This window comes from Heptranchias perlo, chromosome 13 (assembly GCF_035084215.1).
Source record: "Heptranchias perlo isolate sHepPer1 chromosome 13, sHepPer1.hap1, whole genome shotgun sequence".
NCBI classification, from domain to species: Eukaryota; Metazoa; Chordata; class Chondrichthyes; order Hexanchiformes; family Hexanchidae; genus Heptranchias; species Heptranchias perlo.
This window is the reverse complement of record NC_090337.1, coordinates 9,487,481-9,503,344: the sequence shown is the minus strand read 5'-3', so window position 1 is coordinate 9,503,344 and position 15,864 is coordinate 9,487,481. Positions and strand designations below refer to the sequence as shown.

The 15,864-nt window shown below is 46.0% G+C and overlaps 1 protein-coding gene across 3 annotated transcripts in view; it reads left to right on the top strand.

Annotated features, from left to right (window-relative positions):
• The first annotated feature begins 331 nt into the window (after positions 1-331).
• The window catches only part of LOC137331265 (rho guanine nucleotide exchange factor 26-like), a 139,157-nt gene continuing 123,624 nt past the window's right edge, over positions 332-15,864 (top strand). Inside the window, exons 1-2 of one of the 3 annotated variants that reach the window (XM_067994924.1) lie at positions 332-656; positions 3,119-3,936. In XM_067994924.1, coding sequence (XP_067851025.1) covers positions 3,253-3,936 — 684 coding nt within the window. In that variant the 5' untranslated portion in view covers positions 332-656; positions 3,119-3,252. Of the gene's footprint in view, positions 850-1,150; positions 1,422-3,118; positions 3,937-15,864 lie in introns of those variants that run through there. The other 2 variants (XM_067994923.1, XM_067994926.1) reach the window with 2 other exon arrangements.

Genomic DNA, 15,864 nt, shown 5'->3' with positions numbered 1-15,864 from the left:
GGAAATGATTTGTCTTAATAATAAAACCATTGGTTGACACCAATAAGCAAAATGAATTTGTGCGCTTTGGATAACCCTGAAAGGGGTTATTCAGGAAGAATCCACAAGGAGGCGCATCATTTCAAGCAAAGTTTTTGCACTTTCCAATTGACAAAAAAAAACTTACTTGCAAAGTTTAAAACTTTTAAAAAGAAACGGGGTCAATTGTAAATTCGAAAAGATGGGAGTGAGACTAGCCCCAGTTTTTGGGGATTTGGCTGGGAGATGAAGGCGGAATCTGAATTGCGCCACTTTGAACTTGGATCAATGTTGAATCCACTCGTTCTCTCTCCCCCACCCCCTCGAGTCACTCATTCTCTCTTCCCAGCCCTGGGGACACGCCAAACTCTCTCATCTTAAACTCGGCAAAGCGCATCGGGGCTCAACTTAACGGAGAACAAGAAGGTTGGAATTAGTGCAGGAGAGAGAACGGCGGGTCTGTGCTCGGGGACAGAAGGAGAAGGAGAAAGAGAAAGAAAAAAAAAGGAGGGGAAAGTTTAACAACAAAACAAAAACCGCACCAAACGCCCCGTGTGATGCCAAGAGTTTCTACAATGGGAACCTGGAGCAAAGACTGTGGGACAATCACCCCGATTGCAACAGCGGGAAAGTAGAGGGTGAGGTTCATTCTTAAAAAAAACATGTTTCTGGGAAGGGAAAGGGGGAATTCTTCGATTCTCTTGCTGTTTTAAATCCAGCACAGACCCTCGCGAAAGAAGCTGGGCGATTAGTGAAACCTCTCAAATGAAAGAACATAATTGATTTTCAGACTTCAGACTGAATATAGCAGTTTACAGAATTCCTTGATGAGTAAGTTGGGTTTGTAATATCTAGATTGTTCCTGTTTCTGTGTAAATATATAGCAGTAAAAAGAAAGTTTCATTTTGCAAATGTACAACTATCTATTCTCTTAATTTGACATTGTAATCTGCTTTTCTGCCGAATCAATATTTTGACGCATGAAAAGCAGACTAGCAATTGCACAATATTTGTCCAAAGATTCATTACCGAGACTGCCAGACGATATCTTGCTCAGTTTTTTTTTAACAGACTGTGGGCTTTTGTTTTTAGTCTATCCACAACATTTAAGGGATGATTCCAATTAAGCTAACGCTGGAACGAACGTAACCCCTTCGTGCCTATCTTTGGCAACTGGGCTGTTTATATCTCAGTGATGTAACTGTACTGGGACATGTGGTGCAGAAGCTGAATGTACATTTTCCACGTTAATTTCCTATCTGGAGTTCAAGGTTTTATAGGGTACAGTAAACAACTGAAAACAGAATGTCCTGGTTTGCGTGCGTTAGAATTGTCTGGTGGTAAAGTGGACTTAATCTCCAGTCTTGCGTATAAGGCACTGTTGGCATTCCTGTTTCTTACAGGTAATTATGAAAGTAAGTTCTATTGATTATTAAACAGGGCGCTTGTTGCTCGTTGTCTGCGTGCAGGTTGTGTCCATAAGTGAAAATTAAATGTCGCTGGGTGACAGATGTGACTGACTCTTAACTGCCCTCTGAAGGGGCCCAGCGAACCATTCTGTCGCAGGATGAAGGCCCACCTCCACCTTCTCAGGGCAACTAGGGATGGGCAATAAATGCCGGCCTTGCCAGCGACGCCCACGCCAGAATGAATTGAAAAAAGTTCGATGTGCACACTATGACAGTAGGGGATAATGAGATCTGAGCTATTTGCTTTGAGGTTTGTCTGATGCTCAGTTGGTCTGTGGGGTAGCATTCTTGCCTCTTGGTGAAAAGGGTTGTGTCTGGGTTTGAGCCCCTCGCCAGGGCTCGAGTACGTAAGAGGCTGAGACTGAGAGTGCTGCATTGCTGGAGACGTCATCCTCTGAGATAAAACGTTAAACCAAGCTCCTGAACAGGTGAATACCGCGATGGGGAGACGGTAACTATGGTATTTGAGAAGGATGAGACTGAACGGGTCTTCTGATCCGATGTAATGGTGACTTCCTATTGACTGCTTAATAAAAATGCCTCTAGTTCTTTTTGGTTATTCGTGCTAAATGGCCTATTGACCAAAAAAACAAATCTAGGTGAAAATAACTGGCATCCACCTAAAGTTCACCTGAGACAAGAATGTAGCAGGAAGTCAGGGATGGATTGGTACAGATCCAAACTCTTTGGGGGGCCAGGGGCGGGGTGAGGGCAAAACTATTTCTGAAATCGAAAATGCTGAAAGTACAAGTCAATATCTATAGAGAGATAAGACAGGTTAATGTTTCCCATATAACTTGTGTAACTGTTCTGAAAGGGATAGACCCAAAATGTTAACTTGCCAAATCTCTTTACAGATTTTTTAAAAAATATTTTGAAATATTTGTTCTCGGGGTATGGGTGACGTTGGCACGGCTTGTGTTTATTGCCGATCCCTAGTTATCCTTAGAAGGTTTATGGTGGGACTTTCTAAGAGTCAAAGCCAACCATGTAGTGGACAATTTTAAGCTCACCCGCCCGTTGGGAAATTTACGGGATCGGATGCAACGCTGGTTTTACACCTCGACCGATTTCACTCTCCATTGAAGTCAACGGAGAGCAATATTGAGTGGGGTGTTCCACCCGATCCCGGTGAGTTAGGATAAAATTACCCCCCGTAGTGTGGGACTGGAGTCACGTGAAGGTCAGAACAGGTAGAATTGGCAGATTCCCTTCCCGGAAGGACATTAGTGAACCAGTTTGGTTTTTGTGACAATCGACAGCTCTCGTGGTGATTTCTGATGCCAGCCCACGGTTAGCACATTTTACTGAATTCAGTTACCACAACTTGCCATGGTGGGATTTGAATTCGCAACCTTTGGGTCACTGATATCACAGGTGCTGACTGACCTACAATGTATTTCCATTATTTTCTGATTTTTTTTATGATTTGCAGATTTTTAAATTTCCTTTTTTTTATTAATTCTGAAAGAGGAAGGATGGAAAAATAAATGGGATGCTCATTATCTTTACACCTTTCAACGAACGAGGTCTTTCCTCCTTTCTCAATCCTTTTTGTGTTTGTAATCGGGAGGAAAGGCTGTGTCTGGTGCGGTTTAATTAACGTGTTTTTTTCTCTCCTTTTGCTGTAGTATTCTGTAGGTTCGAGCTTGCTGAAGAGTTTGAAACACAATTTTCCTCCATTGTCGGACAGGACACCCTGTTTAGGAGTTACGGCGATGGAGTTTTGTGATCGCCTTCGTGATGCGTAACCTCGACAGCCAGAATGGATCAGGAAAGTGAGGTTGACCTGTCCAACCTTACCATAACCCCACTGTGGAGAAAGAGAAGGTCAGCTCCCAAATCACCTATCACGGGGTCTTTGAATCATCGCACCAAGGCGAGGCCAGCCTCCTACCAAATCGATGGCGTTTTGGTAACTGATTTTCCAGTGGATGGTAATGGGTCCGCTGTCCCTTCCCGTAACGGGAATGTGACTCCTTCTCCGGATGGCCGGCTCTTGCTCCTGAGGCAGCCCTCCATCCAGTCACTTCCCACGCCCGAGAAGCAGCACTTTGTCCTGAGCACCAACAGTGCCGTTTCGTTGAAGAATGGGACCCAGCAGATCATTCCCAAGGACTTGGCGTCGGGAATTAAGATCAAGAACCATCACCAAAACAACCAAAATCTGGAGTTTAGCGCGAGGAGCCGGCGGGTGCAGAGTATGGTGGAGACCCCCACCGCCCCGATTATCCCCAAACTGGAGATGGACGGAGACACTGATCCTGAACTGGACAGCCCGGGACAGCTCCGCCGGGGGCTGAGGTCTACCTCGTACAGAAGAGCGGTGGTGAGCGGAGTTCATTTCGACAACGCGTCAAACATGAAAAATAACAACCGCAGGTCCCAACCCAACCTGAAGACCGTCATGGAGGACAGGGAGAAGTTCTCCAGCTTGGGCAGACGGAAAGTAAGTGTTGTTTTTGGTGTTGGATCAATGACGGATTATCTTTTTGGAATAATCTACCAAGTAAGGGAAGCTCACAGGTAATGGAAATCTGGAACTCCCTTTTCCCCAAAAAATGCTGTTGAGGCTGGGGGTCAATTGAAAATTTCAAAACTGAAATTGATAGATTTTTGTTAGGCAAGAGTATTAAGGAATATGGAACAAAAGCTAGATGGAGTTGAGATACAGATCAGCCATAATCTAATTGAATGGAGGAACGGGCTCGAGAGGCTGAATAGCCTACTCCTGTTTCTATGTTCCTATGCTTCGTGTGTTTGTATGAAGGGTATTTCAATTGGATTAACAGTTGCTTTGGAATAGCACTCAAAGGGAAGGCTGAATGGCCTAGTCCTGTTCCTAAGTTCAAAGTGCTTTCAATCGCTAGACTGGATGAGTTGCAATACTACTGGGATGGGCTTGATGGCCTTTGCTTGTCCGTGAGTTTTTCTTTATGGTACATATTCCGATTGTGCCAGGAGAGGAGCCTCACGCACTGGGAGCACGTATTGGGGAAACCACACAAGTGCGGCTCGTTACTCACTCTCAGCAGGTGAGGCTCCACACCAGGAGCACGCAATCGAAAAATTTAACCTTAAATTATTGACTCACTTCAATGTTTAATCCATTCCCATAATTGGGTTAATTCAGAATCCCCTGAGCACTTTTCTATTGCGTTGACTATCTGTATTTGTGACTTTGGTGGTGGTAATCGTGTATTTGTAACTGGTTTACAGCATTTACTTGCACTTTGTTTTATTTATATTTCTTACGAAGTTTAAGGTGGTCCATCATGCCATCCTCCTCCACCGCCTCTCCTCCCTGGGACTTCACATGGTTCCACCCCTACTCCTTAAGCGTCACTTTCACATCTTTGAGACTGCTCCAAAGTGTTTTTGAACTGTTGTTGTCATATAGGCAAATACAGCAGCTAATTGCACACAGCAAGGTCAGGTAAAGGACCAGCAAGGTCCCACAGTGAGGTGGATAACCAGTTAACCTGTCTTAGTGCTGTTGCTTAAAGGAGAACATTGGGAGAACTTTCTACTCTACTTTGGACTACTTTGCCGTGGGAACTTTAACATCTACCTGGCAACCATATTAAGGGATATGGGCCAAAGATAGGTATATGGAGTTAGATCACAAATCAGCCATGATCTTATCAAATGGCGGAGCAGGCCCCGAGGGGCTGAATGGTCTACTCCTGTTCCTATGTTCCTATGAGCAGAAAGATGGGGATTTGGTTTCTGATAATCGCTGATAATGCAGTATTCCCAAGCGTCAGCCTAGATTATTGTGCTTAGGTTCTGGAATATGGCTTGACCCCACAATCTCCCTACTCCGAGGTTGGAATGCTCCAACTGAGCTGGATTTACCTGCCCCAGCGCATCTCCAGCAATGATTTCCCCCTCTGCATCTTCACGATGACGTTATCCACGGGCAGAAGATCGGTATTCTGAGAACGCCTAGCTTTACCTGTCCCCCACATCCCTCGATGTCATGGCCACCTGTTGGTGGACTGCAGTCTGACATTAAGGGGATGACATTAGTCTTGTGCTACAATGCACCAACGTTGTGGCACAGTAGTGGAGTCTTCGGAATCCGATATCGTAGAAGTTTTATGGTAATTGGCAAAAGAACCAGGGGGGAGATGAGGAGAATTTTTTTTAACGCAACAAGTTGTTATGATCTGGAATGCGCTGCCTGAAAGGGTGGTGGAGGCAGATTCAATAGCAACTTTCAAAAGGGAATTGGATATATAGTTGAAAAGGAAATATTTGCAGGGCTATGGGGAAAGAGCAGAGGGAGTGGGACTAATTGGATAGCTCTCTCAAAGACCCGGCACGATGGCCCAAATGGTCTCCTCCTGTGGTGTATGATTCTACGATCCCATGTCTAGCCTGTCTAAAAGCTTTCAGTTTACGTTGTAGTGCCCTTTTAATTAGGGATTTTTTAGTGTTTTGTCATCTTCGTGTCAGTGTTGCTTCTGCCAACACCCACTGGCACAAACCCAAATTGGTCTGCCAGGGTAGATGGAACGATTATGCTACTATGTCGATCCTTCTGTTCCACAGAGCTGTCCATATCTAGACAGTGCTAGTGATTGAGGCCTCAGACTGAATATTACAGTGCCTGGCTTTAAAGCAGTGAATCGTACCCTAAATTTGTAATGAAAAACAAGGGAAGGCCCATTTCACTCTGTAATTAGTGACTTGCTAATGAAATGATTGGAATGAGCGGCATCTGTGGACCAGGTCAAGTACAGTTTTCTCAATGGCACATTGGTGCCACTAAGCCTGATGTGTGTCCTGTGTGGATGGACACAGTCAGAAAGTCATTCCATCAACATACTAACAGATGGTTCAGAAACAAATGGGGGGTCGGAATTGCTCTGGTCACTGTGCATAGCATTATCGTAATCACGCTCGTGAAGATTTCAGGGCGATTTTACCAATCCTGCGCTCCTAGTGATAAGCCTTACTCGAAGGAAGGCTTATGTGTTGTAGCCGTATATCCAGGCTGAAGCTCCCAGTGCAGTACTGAGGGAGTGCTGCATTGTTGGAGGTGCCGTCTTTCGGATGAGACGCTAAACCGAGGCCCCGTCTGCCCTCTCAGGTGGATGTATTTCGAAGAAGATCAGGGGAGTTCTCCCCCGTGTCCTGACCAATATTTATCCCTCTACCAACATCATTAAAACAGATTATCTGGTCATTATCATATTGCTGTTTGTGGGACCTTGTGTGTAAATTGGCTGCCACGTTTCCTACATCACAACAGTGACTACACTTCAAAAAAGTATTTCATTGGCTGTGAAGCGTTTTAGGACGTCCTAGAGCATGAAGAGGGCTACATAAATGCAAGTTCATTCTTTATTGAAATAAGTAAATTTACCCCAATTAAATCCCCTCTGGTCCCAGATGTGGCTGAAATGACTTCGCGTTCAGCCATTTTATAAAGGGATGCCAACTCTGGTTGGACGTATTCCTGGAAGTTTCATCACTGACGTCCCTCCTCTAACCGCTCGGCCCCCCCCACGCCCGCCATTGGTTGCCCGACACGCCCATCCTCGCGGTGCTTTGCCTTCCCACGTCCAATTGGAAAGCAAACAGACTTTTAGTTACCCGATTGGATGAATCTGGACTGTCAGTTAAACAGCATTCACCCCCCACCATTTCTCCGATAACTAAGAAACAAAAGTGTTCAAAGAAAAAGAACTTTTTTTTAATGCCTCTGTGATTTTTAGCAGCGTCATGGAGATTAAATCTTTAATTCCTGGAGTCTCCAGGGCAGTCCTGGAGGGTTGGCAACCCTAATTTTATCACTGGCTGGGATCTGCAATTCCCAGTTGAGATAATTTTTGGCCTAATGCGCATTGGATAATAGATGTCTGGCAGTGAGATTGAAGACTGTAATTGAGTCAAGGGTGTACTGGAATCCTGATGAGCAGCAAGATTGAATCCGAGGCAATTTACAGCACCAGCTCTAGATTCAATTAGTATCGTGACTCGCTTCAACCCACTTGGTACTCTGTACAGGCAGAGTTTATATTTCCTGTTTTAAAGCTGACATGTATTTTTTTTTGGTGTTATTGCTCACTGGCTATTGGACTGATATTGTTTAAGGATATAGGTGATAGGGGAATGTACCATCGGCATTCGACTACCACAAGGAGTGGCTGAGACGAATAGCATAGATGCTATTTAAGAAGAAGCTAGATAAGTACATGAGGGAGAAAGGAATGGAAGGATTGGCTGATGGGGTTAGATGAAGAGGGGTGGGAGGAGGCTCGTGTGGAGCATAAACACCAGCACAGACCAGTTGGGCCAATCGGCCTCTTTATTTTTATTCGTTCATGGGATGTGGGTGTCGCTGGCGAGGCTGGCATTTATTGCCCATCCCTAATTACCCTTGAGAAGGTGGTGGTGAGCCGCCTTCTTGAACCGCTGCAGTCCGTGTGGTGAAGGTTCTCCCACTGTGCTGTTAGGAAGGGAGTTACAGGATTTTGACCCAGCGACAATGAAGGAACGGCGATATATTTCCAAGTCGGGATGGTGTGTGACTTGGAGGGGAACGTGCAGATGGTGTTGTTCCCATGTGCCTGCTGCTCTTGCCCTTCTAGATGGTAGAGGTCGCGGGTTTGGGAGGTGCTGTCGAAGAAGCCTTGGCGAGTTGTTGCAGTGCATCCTGTGGATGGTCCACACTGCAGCCACGGTGCGCCGGTGCTAAAGGGAGTGAATGTTTAGGGTGGTGGGTGGGGTACCAATCAAGCGGGCTGCTTTGTCCTGGATGGTGTCGAGCTTCTTGAGTGTTGTTGGAGCTGCACTCATCCAGGCAAGTGGAGAGTATTCCATCACACTCCTGACTTGTGCCTTGTAGATGGTGGAAAGGCTTTGGGGAGTCAGGGGATGAGTCACTCGCCGCAGAACACCCAGCCTCTGACCTGCTCTTGTAGCCACAGTATTTATATGGCTGGTCCAGTTAAGTTTCTGGTCAATGGTGACCCCCAGGATGTTGATGGTGGGGGATTCGGCGATGGTAATGCCATTGAATGTCAAGGGGAGGTGGTTAGACTCTCTCTTGTTGGAGATGGTCATTGCCTGGCACTTGTCTGGCGCGAATGTTACTTGCCACTTATGAGCCCAAGCCTGGATGTTGTCCAGGTCTTGCTGCATGCGGGCTCAGACTGCTTCATTATTTGAGGGATTGCGAATGGAACTGAACACTTTGCAATCATGAGCGAACCTCCCCATTTCTGACCTTATGATGGAGGGAAGGTCATTGATGAAGCAGCTGAAGATGGTTGGGCCTAGGACACTGCCCTGAGGAACTCCTGCAGCAATGCCCTGGGGTGGGGATGATTGGCCTCTAACAACCACTACCATCTTCCTTTGTGCTAGGTATGACTCCAGCCACTGGGGAGCTTTCCCCCTGTAAAACTTCAGTTTTACAAGGGCTCCTTGGTGCCACACTCGGTCAAATGCTGCCTTGATGTCAAGGGCAGTCACTCTCACCTCACCTCTGTGCTGTGGACTCGATGTCTATGTAACACTCCTAATAATTCAGTTTGTGTTTTGTGGGGAAAAAAATTGAATTATCAGATGATTTGAATTAAGCAACTTTGAACGAAGAGTAGACTGTATATTGAAATCAAGACTCGCTGTCCGGTCTCCCACTCTAATAGATTCTTTCCCATGCCTCAGTACTAAGTCGTTCCTTCCACCTCTGTATTTTCCATCTTCGTGCAGCTTGTAGGCTTTTAAAACCCAAGTTTGGCCTTTGTCTAACCACTAAGGTGTCAGCCGTGACTCAGTGGGGCGCACTCCTGCCTACTGAGTCAGAAAGTTGTAGGTTCAAGCCAGGGACTTGAGCACTAGGCTGACCTCCCAGTGCAGTACTGAGGGAGTGCTGCAATGTCAGAGGTGCCTTCTTTCAGATAAGATGTTAAACTGAGACTCTGTCCTCTCAGGTGGGTGTAAAAGATCCCCTGGCACTTTGCAGAAGAACAGGGGAGTTCTCTTGGTGTACCAGCCAATATTTATCCCTCAACCAACATCACTAAACGTCAGATTATCTGGTCATTTATTTAAAGATGAATTAACCCAATACAAGCCAAGACATGTACAGTGATCACTTCCTCTCAACTGCCTTTCAAAAGGGAATTGGAAATACACTTGAAAAGGAAAAATTTACAAGGCTATGGGGAAAGAGCACTGGATTAGTGGGGCTAATTGGATAGCTCTTTCAAAGAGCTGGCACAGGCACAATGGGCCGAGTGGCCTCCTTCTGCGCTGTATGATTCTATGGGTTGGAAAAGGGCAGCAAACAGAAGGGGCAATTAACGCAGGCTGATCTTTAGAGGCCAGTTATAGATCCCAATTGGCAGAGAGCCGAGAGTGAATCAGTGACGTGCCCATCTCTGCCTGAGGATGGTATGTGGTGTGGGGAATGAGCTAGGAGGGGACCGTGAATAATAAATCATCGAAAAAGAAAATCTTAAAAATTACAAGGTGCAAGAAGAAGGTTTCCCTTCAGAGCCCACGATTAGGTTTGTTTTGCATTTACATTTTAATCGGGAACAAACTGTTTTGGTTAAAAGTACATTACATTTCCACTCCAATGCACCACAGTGATTTATGTTGACTTTACACCCACTAGTCGGGTGACCCTGTTAATCACTCGCAAGTATCATGTACTAAAATCCTGTGAATGTGTAACAAGCCTGGTGATACGAGGTGAAAGCACAGTGTGTGTCCGATTATTGTAAGCTGCTTTTGTGTTGCGTGGAGTGGGGTGCTAGACCTGCTGTCTCCAAACCTGCCCCCGTCGCCCCCCCCACCACTTCCTTCGCTCAACAACCGGCGGCCGTGCCTTCAGCTGCCTAGGCCCTCAGCTCTAGAATTCCCTCCCTAAACTTCTCCGACTCTCCACCTATCTCTCCTCAAGATGCTCCTTAAAACCTACCTCTTTGACCAAGTCTTTGTTCACCTGCCCTAATATCTCCTTCTTTGGCTCGGTATCAAATTTTGCCTGATTACCCTCCTGTGAAGCGCCTTGGGACGCCTCACTAGGTTATGGGCGCGATACAAATTCAAGTTGCTGTTGTTGAAAGTGTGGGACTCGTGTTGGCGGTGGCAGCCACCATGTAAAATTGCCAGTTGGACTTAGCGGGAAGATCGGTTCAACCCGGCAGATGGCCAAAGGAACCTGATTTGCCTCCAGCTGCTCGTGACCAATGCATCGGGAGCCTGAGGCCTAGTACCTGACAAACGCAGCATAAAGGGCATTTATCACTGGGGCACGTTAGCCAGTGTGGTATCCCTCAACTGTGTATTACCATTTGCTAAACGTTTAATGTGCAACCAAGGTTTCCCTGATGGTATATTGGGTAAATGCACTGTATGATACCGGAACAGGAAGATCCCAGGTGTAATCCATCGCAGCTGTGAAGGTTATTCTTCTTCTTCCTGGGAAAGCTGAGCGAGAGGATGGGAATAATCAGCTGGGGTTTCTGCTCTCGATTACCACCTGGGAAGCACGAGTGTGCGATTGACAAAATGAGGTACAGTTGGTCACGACTGTGAAAGCCCCTACAGTTTACACTGTGCTAAAGCTTAGTGTACAAGACTGACACTTGGGAGAGGTGTACGAGCAATTTCTGATGTTCCTCAGACCTTGCCCCAAGCACGGGTCATTGCCCGCAGGGCTAGAGGGAGAAAGTTTCACCAGAAATAAAAAGCTTTTGTTGGGTCTTGCACGAGTTTATTTTAACATGGTACTGAGTAGTTACGTGGTATGTGCTGGTCTCTCTGGCCTAGTTTTCTAGACATGCTGGAACAGCTGGGAGCACAGCCTGCTCCTGAGTTAGCAAATTCAGTTTGCTGCAGGTGCTGTCTGTGCTCGAGCTGAAATTTGGAAAATGCAATTGTTTTTCATCTCATGTCTTATTTCTATTACACAGAACAACTTCTTTCTTTGTCTTTCTTTTTCTACCTACCTTTCTTTTTCTGCCTCTTTCTCTCTATCTCTCTTTCTCCATCCCTTTCTCTGTCTCTTTCTCTTTCTTTTCTGTCTCTTTTTCTCAGTCTCTCACCTTTTGTCTCTCTCTTTTACTCAGTCTCACTGTCTCTTTCCCTGTCTGTCTCTCTGTCTCTCACTGTTTGTCCCTCTCTCTCTTTTACTCAGTCTGTCTCTTTCCCTGTCTGTCTCTCACTGTTTGTCCCTCTCTCTCTTTTATTCAGTCTCACTGTCTCTTTCCCTGTCTGTCTCTCTGTCTCTCACTGTTTGTCTCTCTCTTTCTCTGATTCTGTTTCTCTTCACAATCTGTCACTTTGTCTCTTTCCTTGCGTCTGTTCTCTCTTCTCTCAGTCTCTCCCTGTTTCTCTCTTTGTCTGTCTCTCATTGTCTCACTCTCTCTCTTTGTCTCTGTTTCTCTCTTTCTGTGTCTCTTGTTTCTTTTTCTTAGGCTCTCACTGTCCCTCTCTCTTTTTCTCTGTCTCTGTCTCTCTCTTTTTCTCTGTGTCTTATTATCTGTCTCTCTCTCTCTCTCCAATGATAGCATCTTGACCTTCTGGCCGAGGTCAGGTGGAGGTGTTCCTTCGTTGGAGCAGACAGTGACTCCTGTTTTCTGGTGACGTATCTTCCCTGATATATCGGCAGGCTGGGAACTCATAGAATCATAGAAAATTTACAGCACAGAAGGAGGCCATTCGGCCCATCGTGCCCGCGCAGGCTGAGAAACGAAGCCACCCAGCCTAATCCCACTTTCCCGCGTTTGGTCCGTAGCCCTGTAGGTCACAGCTCTTCAGGTGCACATCCAGGTATTTTTTAAATGAGTTGAGGGTTTCTGCCTCGACCACCCTCTCAGGCAGTGAGTTCCAGACCCCCGCCACCCTCTGGGTGAAAATAAATTTCCTCATTTCCACTCTAATCCTTCTACCAATCACTTTAAATCTATGAACCCTGGTTATTGACCCCTCCGCTAAGGGAAATAGGTCCTTCCTATCCACTCTATCTAGGCCCCTCATAATTTTATACACCTCAATCAAATCACCCCTCAGCCTCCTCTGTTCCAAGGAAAACAACCCCAGCCTATCCAATCTGTCATCATAGCTAAAATTCTCCAGTCCTGGCAACATTCTCTTAAATCCCCTCTACACCCTCTCTGGTGCAATTACATCCTTCCTGTAATGTGGTGACCAGAACTGTGCACAGTACTCAAGCTGTAGCCTAACTAGTGTTTTATAGAGTTCCAGCATAACATATTCTGTGTCTCGGCTAATAAAGGAAAGCATTCCATATGTCTTCTTAACCACCTTATCTACCTGTGCTGCTACCTTCAGGGATCTGTAGACGTGTACTCCAAGGTCCCTCACTTCCTCTACACCTCTCAGTATCCTCCCATTTATTGTGTATTCCCTTGCCTTGTTTGCTCTCCCCAAATGCATTACCTCACACTTCTCCGGATTGAACTCCATTTGCCACTTTTCTGCCCATCTGACCAGTCCATTGATATCTTCCTGCAGTCTACAGCTTTCCTCCTCACTATCAACCACACGGCCTATCTTTGTGTCATCCGCAAATTTCTTAATCATGCCCCCTATGTTTAAGTGCAAATCGTTAATGTATACCACAAAAAGCAAAGGACTTAGTACCAAGCCCTGCGGCACCCCACCGGAAACAGCCTTCCAATCGCAAAAACACCCGTCAACCTTTACCCTTTGCTTCCTGCCACTGAGCCAATTTTGGATCCAATTTGCCACATTCCATTGGATCCCATGGACCTTTAATTTTTGGACCAATCTGCCATGTGGGCCCTTGTCAAAAGCACTCGGAGCAAAAGCAGGAGGAGCTGAGCCTGTGGCAATGCAGGAGGAACCATTCCTTGACGTGGTGCTGTGCACCACCAGAGACACTGGTGTCACCTGATTTATATCTGCTGCGGAAATAGAGCCTGTGACTGGCAGCTGTGTATATAAAGAGGACCTGAGTTCTCATTAAAACTACGTATAGGATGTTAGAGGGATGGAGGCAGTATATCCTCCTTCACTGGTAAACACGGTAACTTGACTTCTGAGAAGTTTAGTTCATGATCCAGTATCTGACCATGGCTCAGTTGGTAGCACTCTTTGCTTCTGAGGATAGAAGGTTGTGGGTTCGTAATCCCACTCCATGGGCACAAAATCGAAGCTGACACTCTCAATACTGCACTGTCAGAGGTGTTGTCTTTTGGATGAGATATTAAACCAAGGCCCCATCCGCCCTCTCAGGTGGACGTAAAAGATCCCACATCACTATTTGAAGAGAGAGCAGGAGAGTTCTCCCTGGCATCCTGGCCAACATTTATCCCTCAACCAACATCACTAAAAAACAGATAATCCGGTCATTATCACATTGCTGTTTGTGGGACCTTGCTGTGTGCAAATTGGCTGCTGTGTTTCTTACAATGCAACAGTGACTACACTTCAAAAGTAATTCATTGGCTGTAAAGCGCTTTGGGACATCCTGAGGTCGTGAAAGGTGCTATATAAATGCCGTTCTTTTCTTTATCTGTGAGAGCTGTTAATTCCTCCAGTGTGGACCCACCTCAGACCAAGATTTTGCCACTTCACATCTGGACCCTGGGTTGAAATCCACATCAGATAGACCAAGAGAAGCTAGTTTTCTCTCTCTCTGTTTTCGGTGGTGTTGGTTGAGGGATGAATGTTGGTCAGGACACCAGGAGAATTCCCCTGTTCTTCTTTGAATGGTCCTATAGGATATTTTACATTGGCCCAAACAAGCAGATAGGGCTTTCGTTTAAAGGCAGCACTTCTGACAATGCAGCACTCCCTCTGTACCGCACTGAAGTATCAGCCAGGATCATACACTCAATCAAAAGCAAAATACCGCAGATGCTGGAAATCTGAAATAAAAACAGAAAATGCTGGAGAAGCTCAGCAAGTGAGGCAGCATCTGTGGAGAAAGAAACAGAGTTAACGTTTCAGGTCGAAGACCTTTTGTCAGAACTGGAAGATGTTAAAGAGTTAAAATTTTTAAGCAAGTACAGAGCCAGGGAAAGGAGGGGGAGGGAGGGGTGGGGAGGAGAGGAAAGAACAAAAGGGAAGGTCTGTGATAGGGTAGAGGGCACAAATGATTAAATGACAAAAGGGATGATGGTGCAAGGCAAGGAAGGTGGTAATGGGACAGGTTAAGAAACAAAAGATTGGTCAAGAGTAGCTGTAAATGTCAACAGCAGAACCATTACCAGCACTAGCTGACCGAGAAAATGGGAGCAGTGTTTGTAATCTGAAGTTATTGAAATCAATGTTGAGTCTGGAATGAAAGATGAGGTGCTGTTCCTCGAGCTTCCATTGAGCTTCATTGGAACAGTGCAAGAGGCTGAGGACAGAGAGGTCAGAGTGGGAGTGGGACGGGGAATTAAAATAGCAAACGACCGGTAGGTCAGGGTCACGCATGCGGACAGAGCGGAGGTGTTCAGCAAACTCAAGTTTGGCATGGGGAGTGATCTCACAGCCTTCTGACTCAGAAATGAGTGTGCTGGCACTAAGCCAAGCTCAGACCTATTAGTTAAAGGAGTTTGACCAGTCTCAACAGCAGTAACTGACATTAATATAGCTCCTTCAACATAACAAACGTCCCAAGGCAGTTTAAAGTGGGAGAGGTGGGAACCGAGTAGTAAGTAGGAGAGTTTAAGGGAGGTGACTCTACGGTCAAAGCAGTAAGTTCTGAGGAGGCTTTTGAAGTTGGGGAGAGAGATAGCAGGACGAATGGTTTAGGAAGAGAATTTCATAGCGAAGAGCCATGATGACTGAGGGTTTTGGCACCAGTGATGGAGCGGAGGTGGTGGTGAGAGGAGTTAATGACCAAACAAGCCAGATATGGAAGAGTGGGTTTGGGACATGCGATTGGAGCCCAGTTCCTTGTGGGCACAAGTGCAAGGAATTAAAATTACCCCCAATTTAGGATGAAACTGGGAATTTTGTCTGGCAATGCAACAGAGGGTATCTGGTTTGGTAAATGTGAGATGTCACACTGTTGGAGGAGGGATGATCTTCTGAGGTTGGGTAATGGCACGTCATCAAGGATTGAGAAGCATAGTAAGTAACATAGTGACATCAGGAACAGGAGTAGGCCATTCAACCCCTTGGGGCCTGCTCTGCCATTCAGTTAAATGGCGTCCTGGCCAACATTTTATCCCTCAACCAACGCCTAAAACAGATGATTTGATCATTTATCTCATTGCTGTTTGTGGGACCTCGCTGTGTGGAAATTGGCTGCCGTGTTTCCCACGTTACAACAGCGGCTACACTTCAAAAGTACTTCATTGGCTGTGAAGTGCTTTGGGACGTCCTGAAGTTGTAAAAGGAGCGATATAAATGCAAGTTCTTCCTTAGA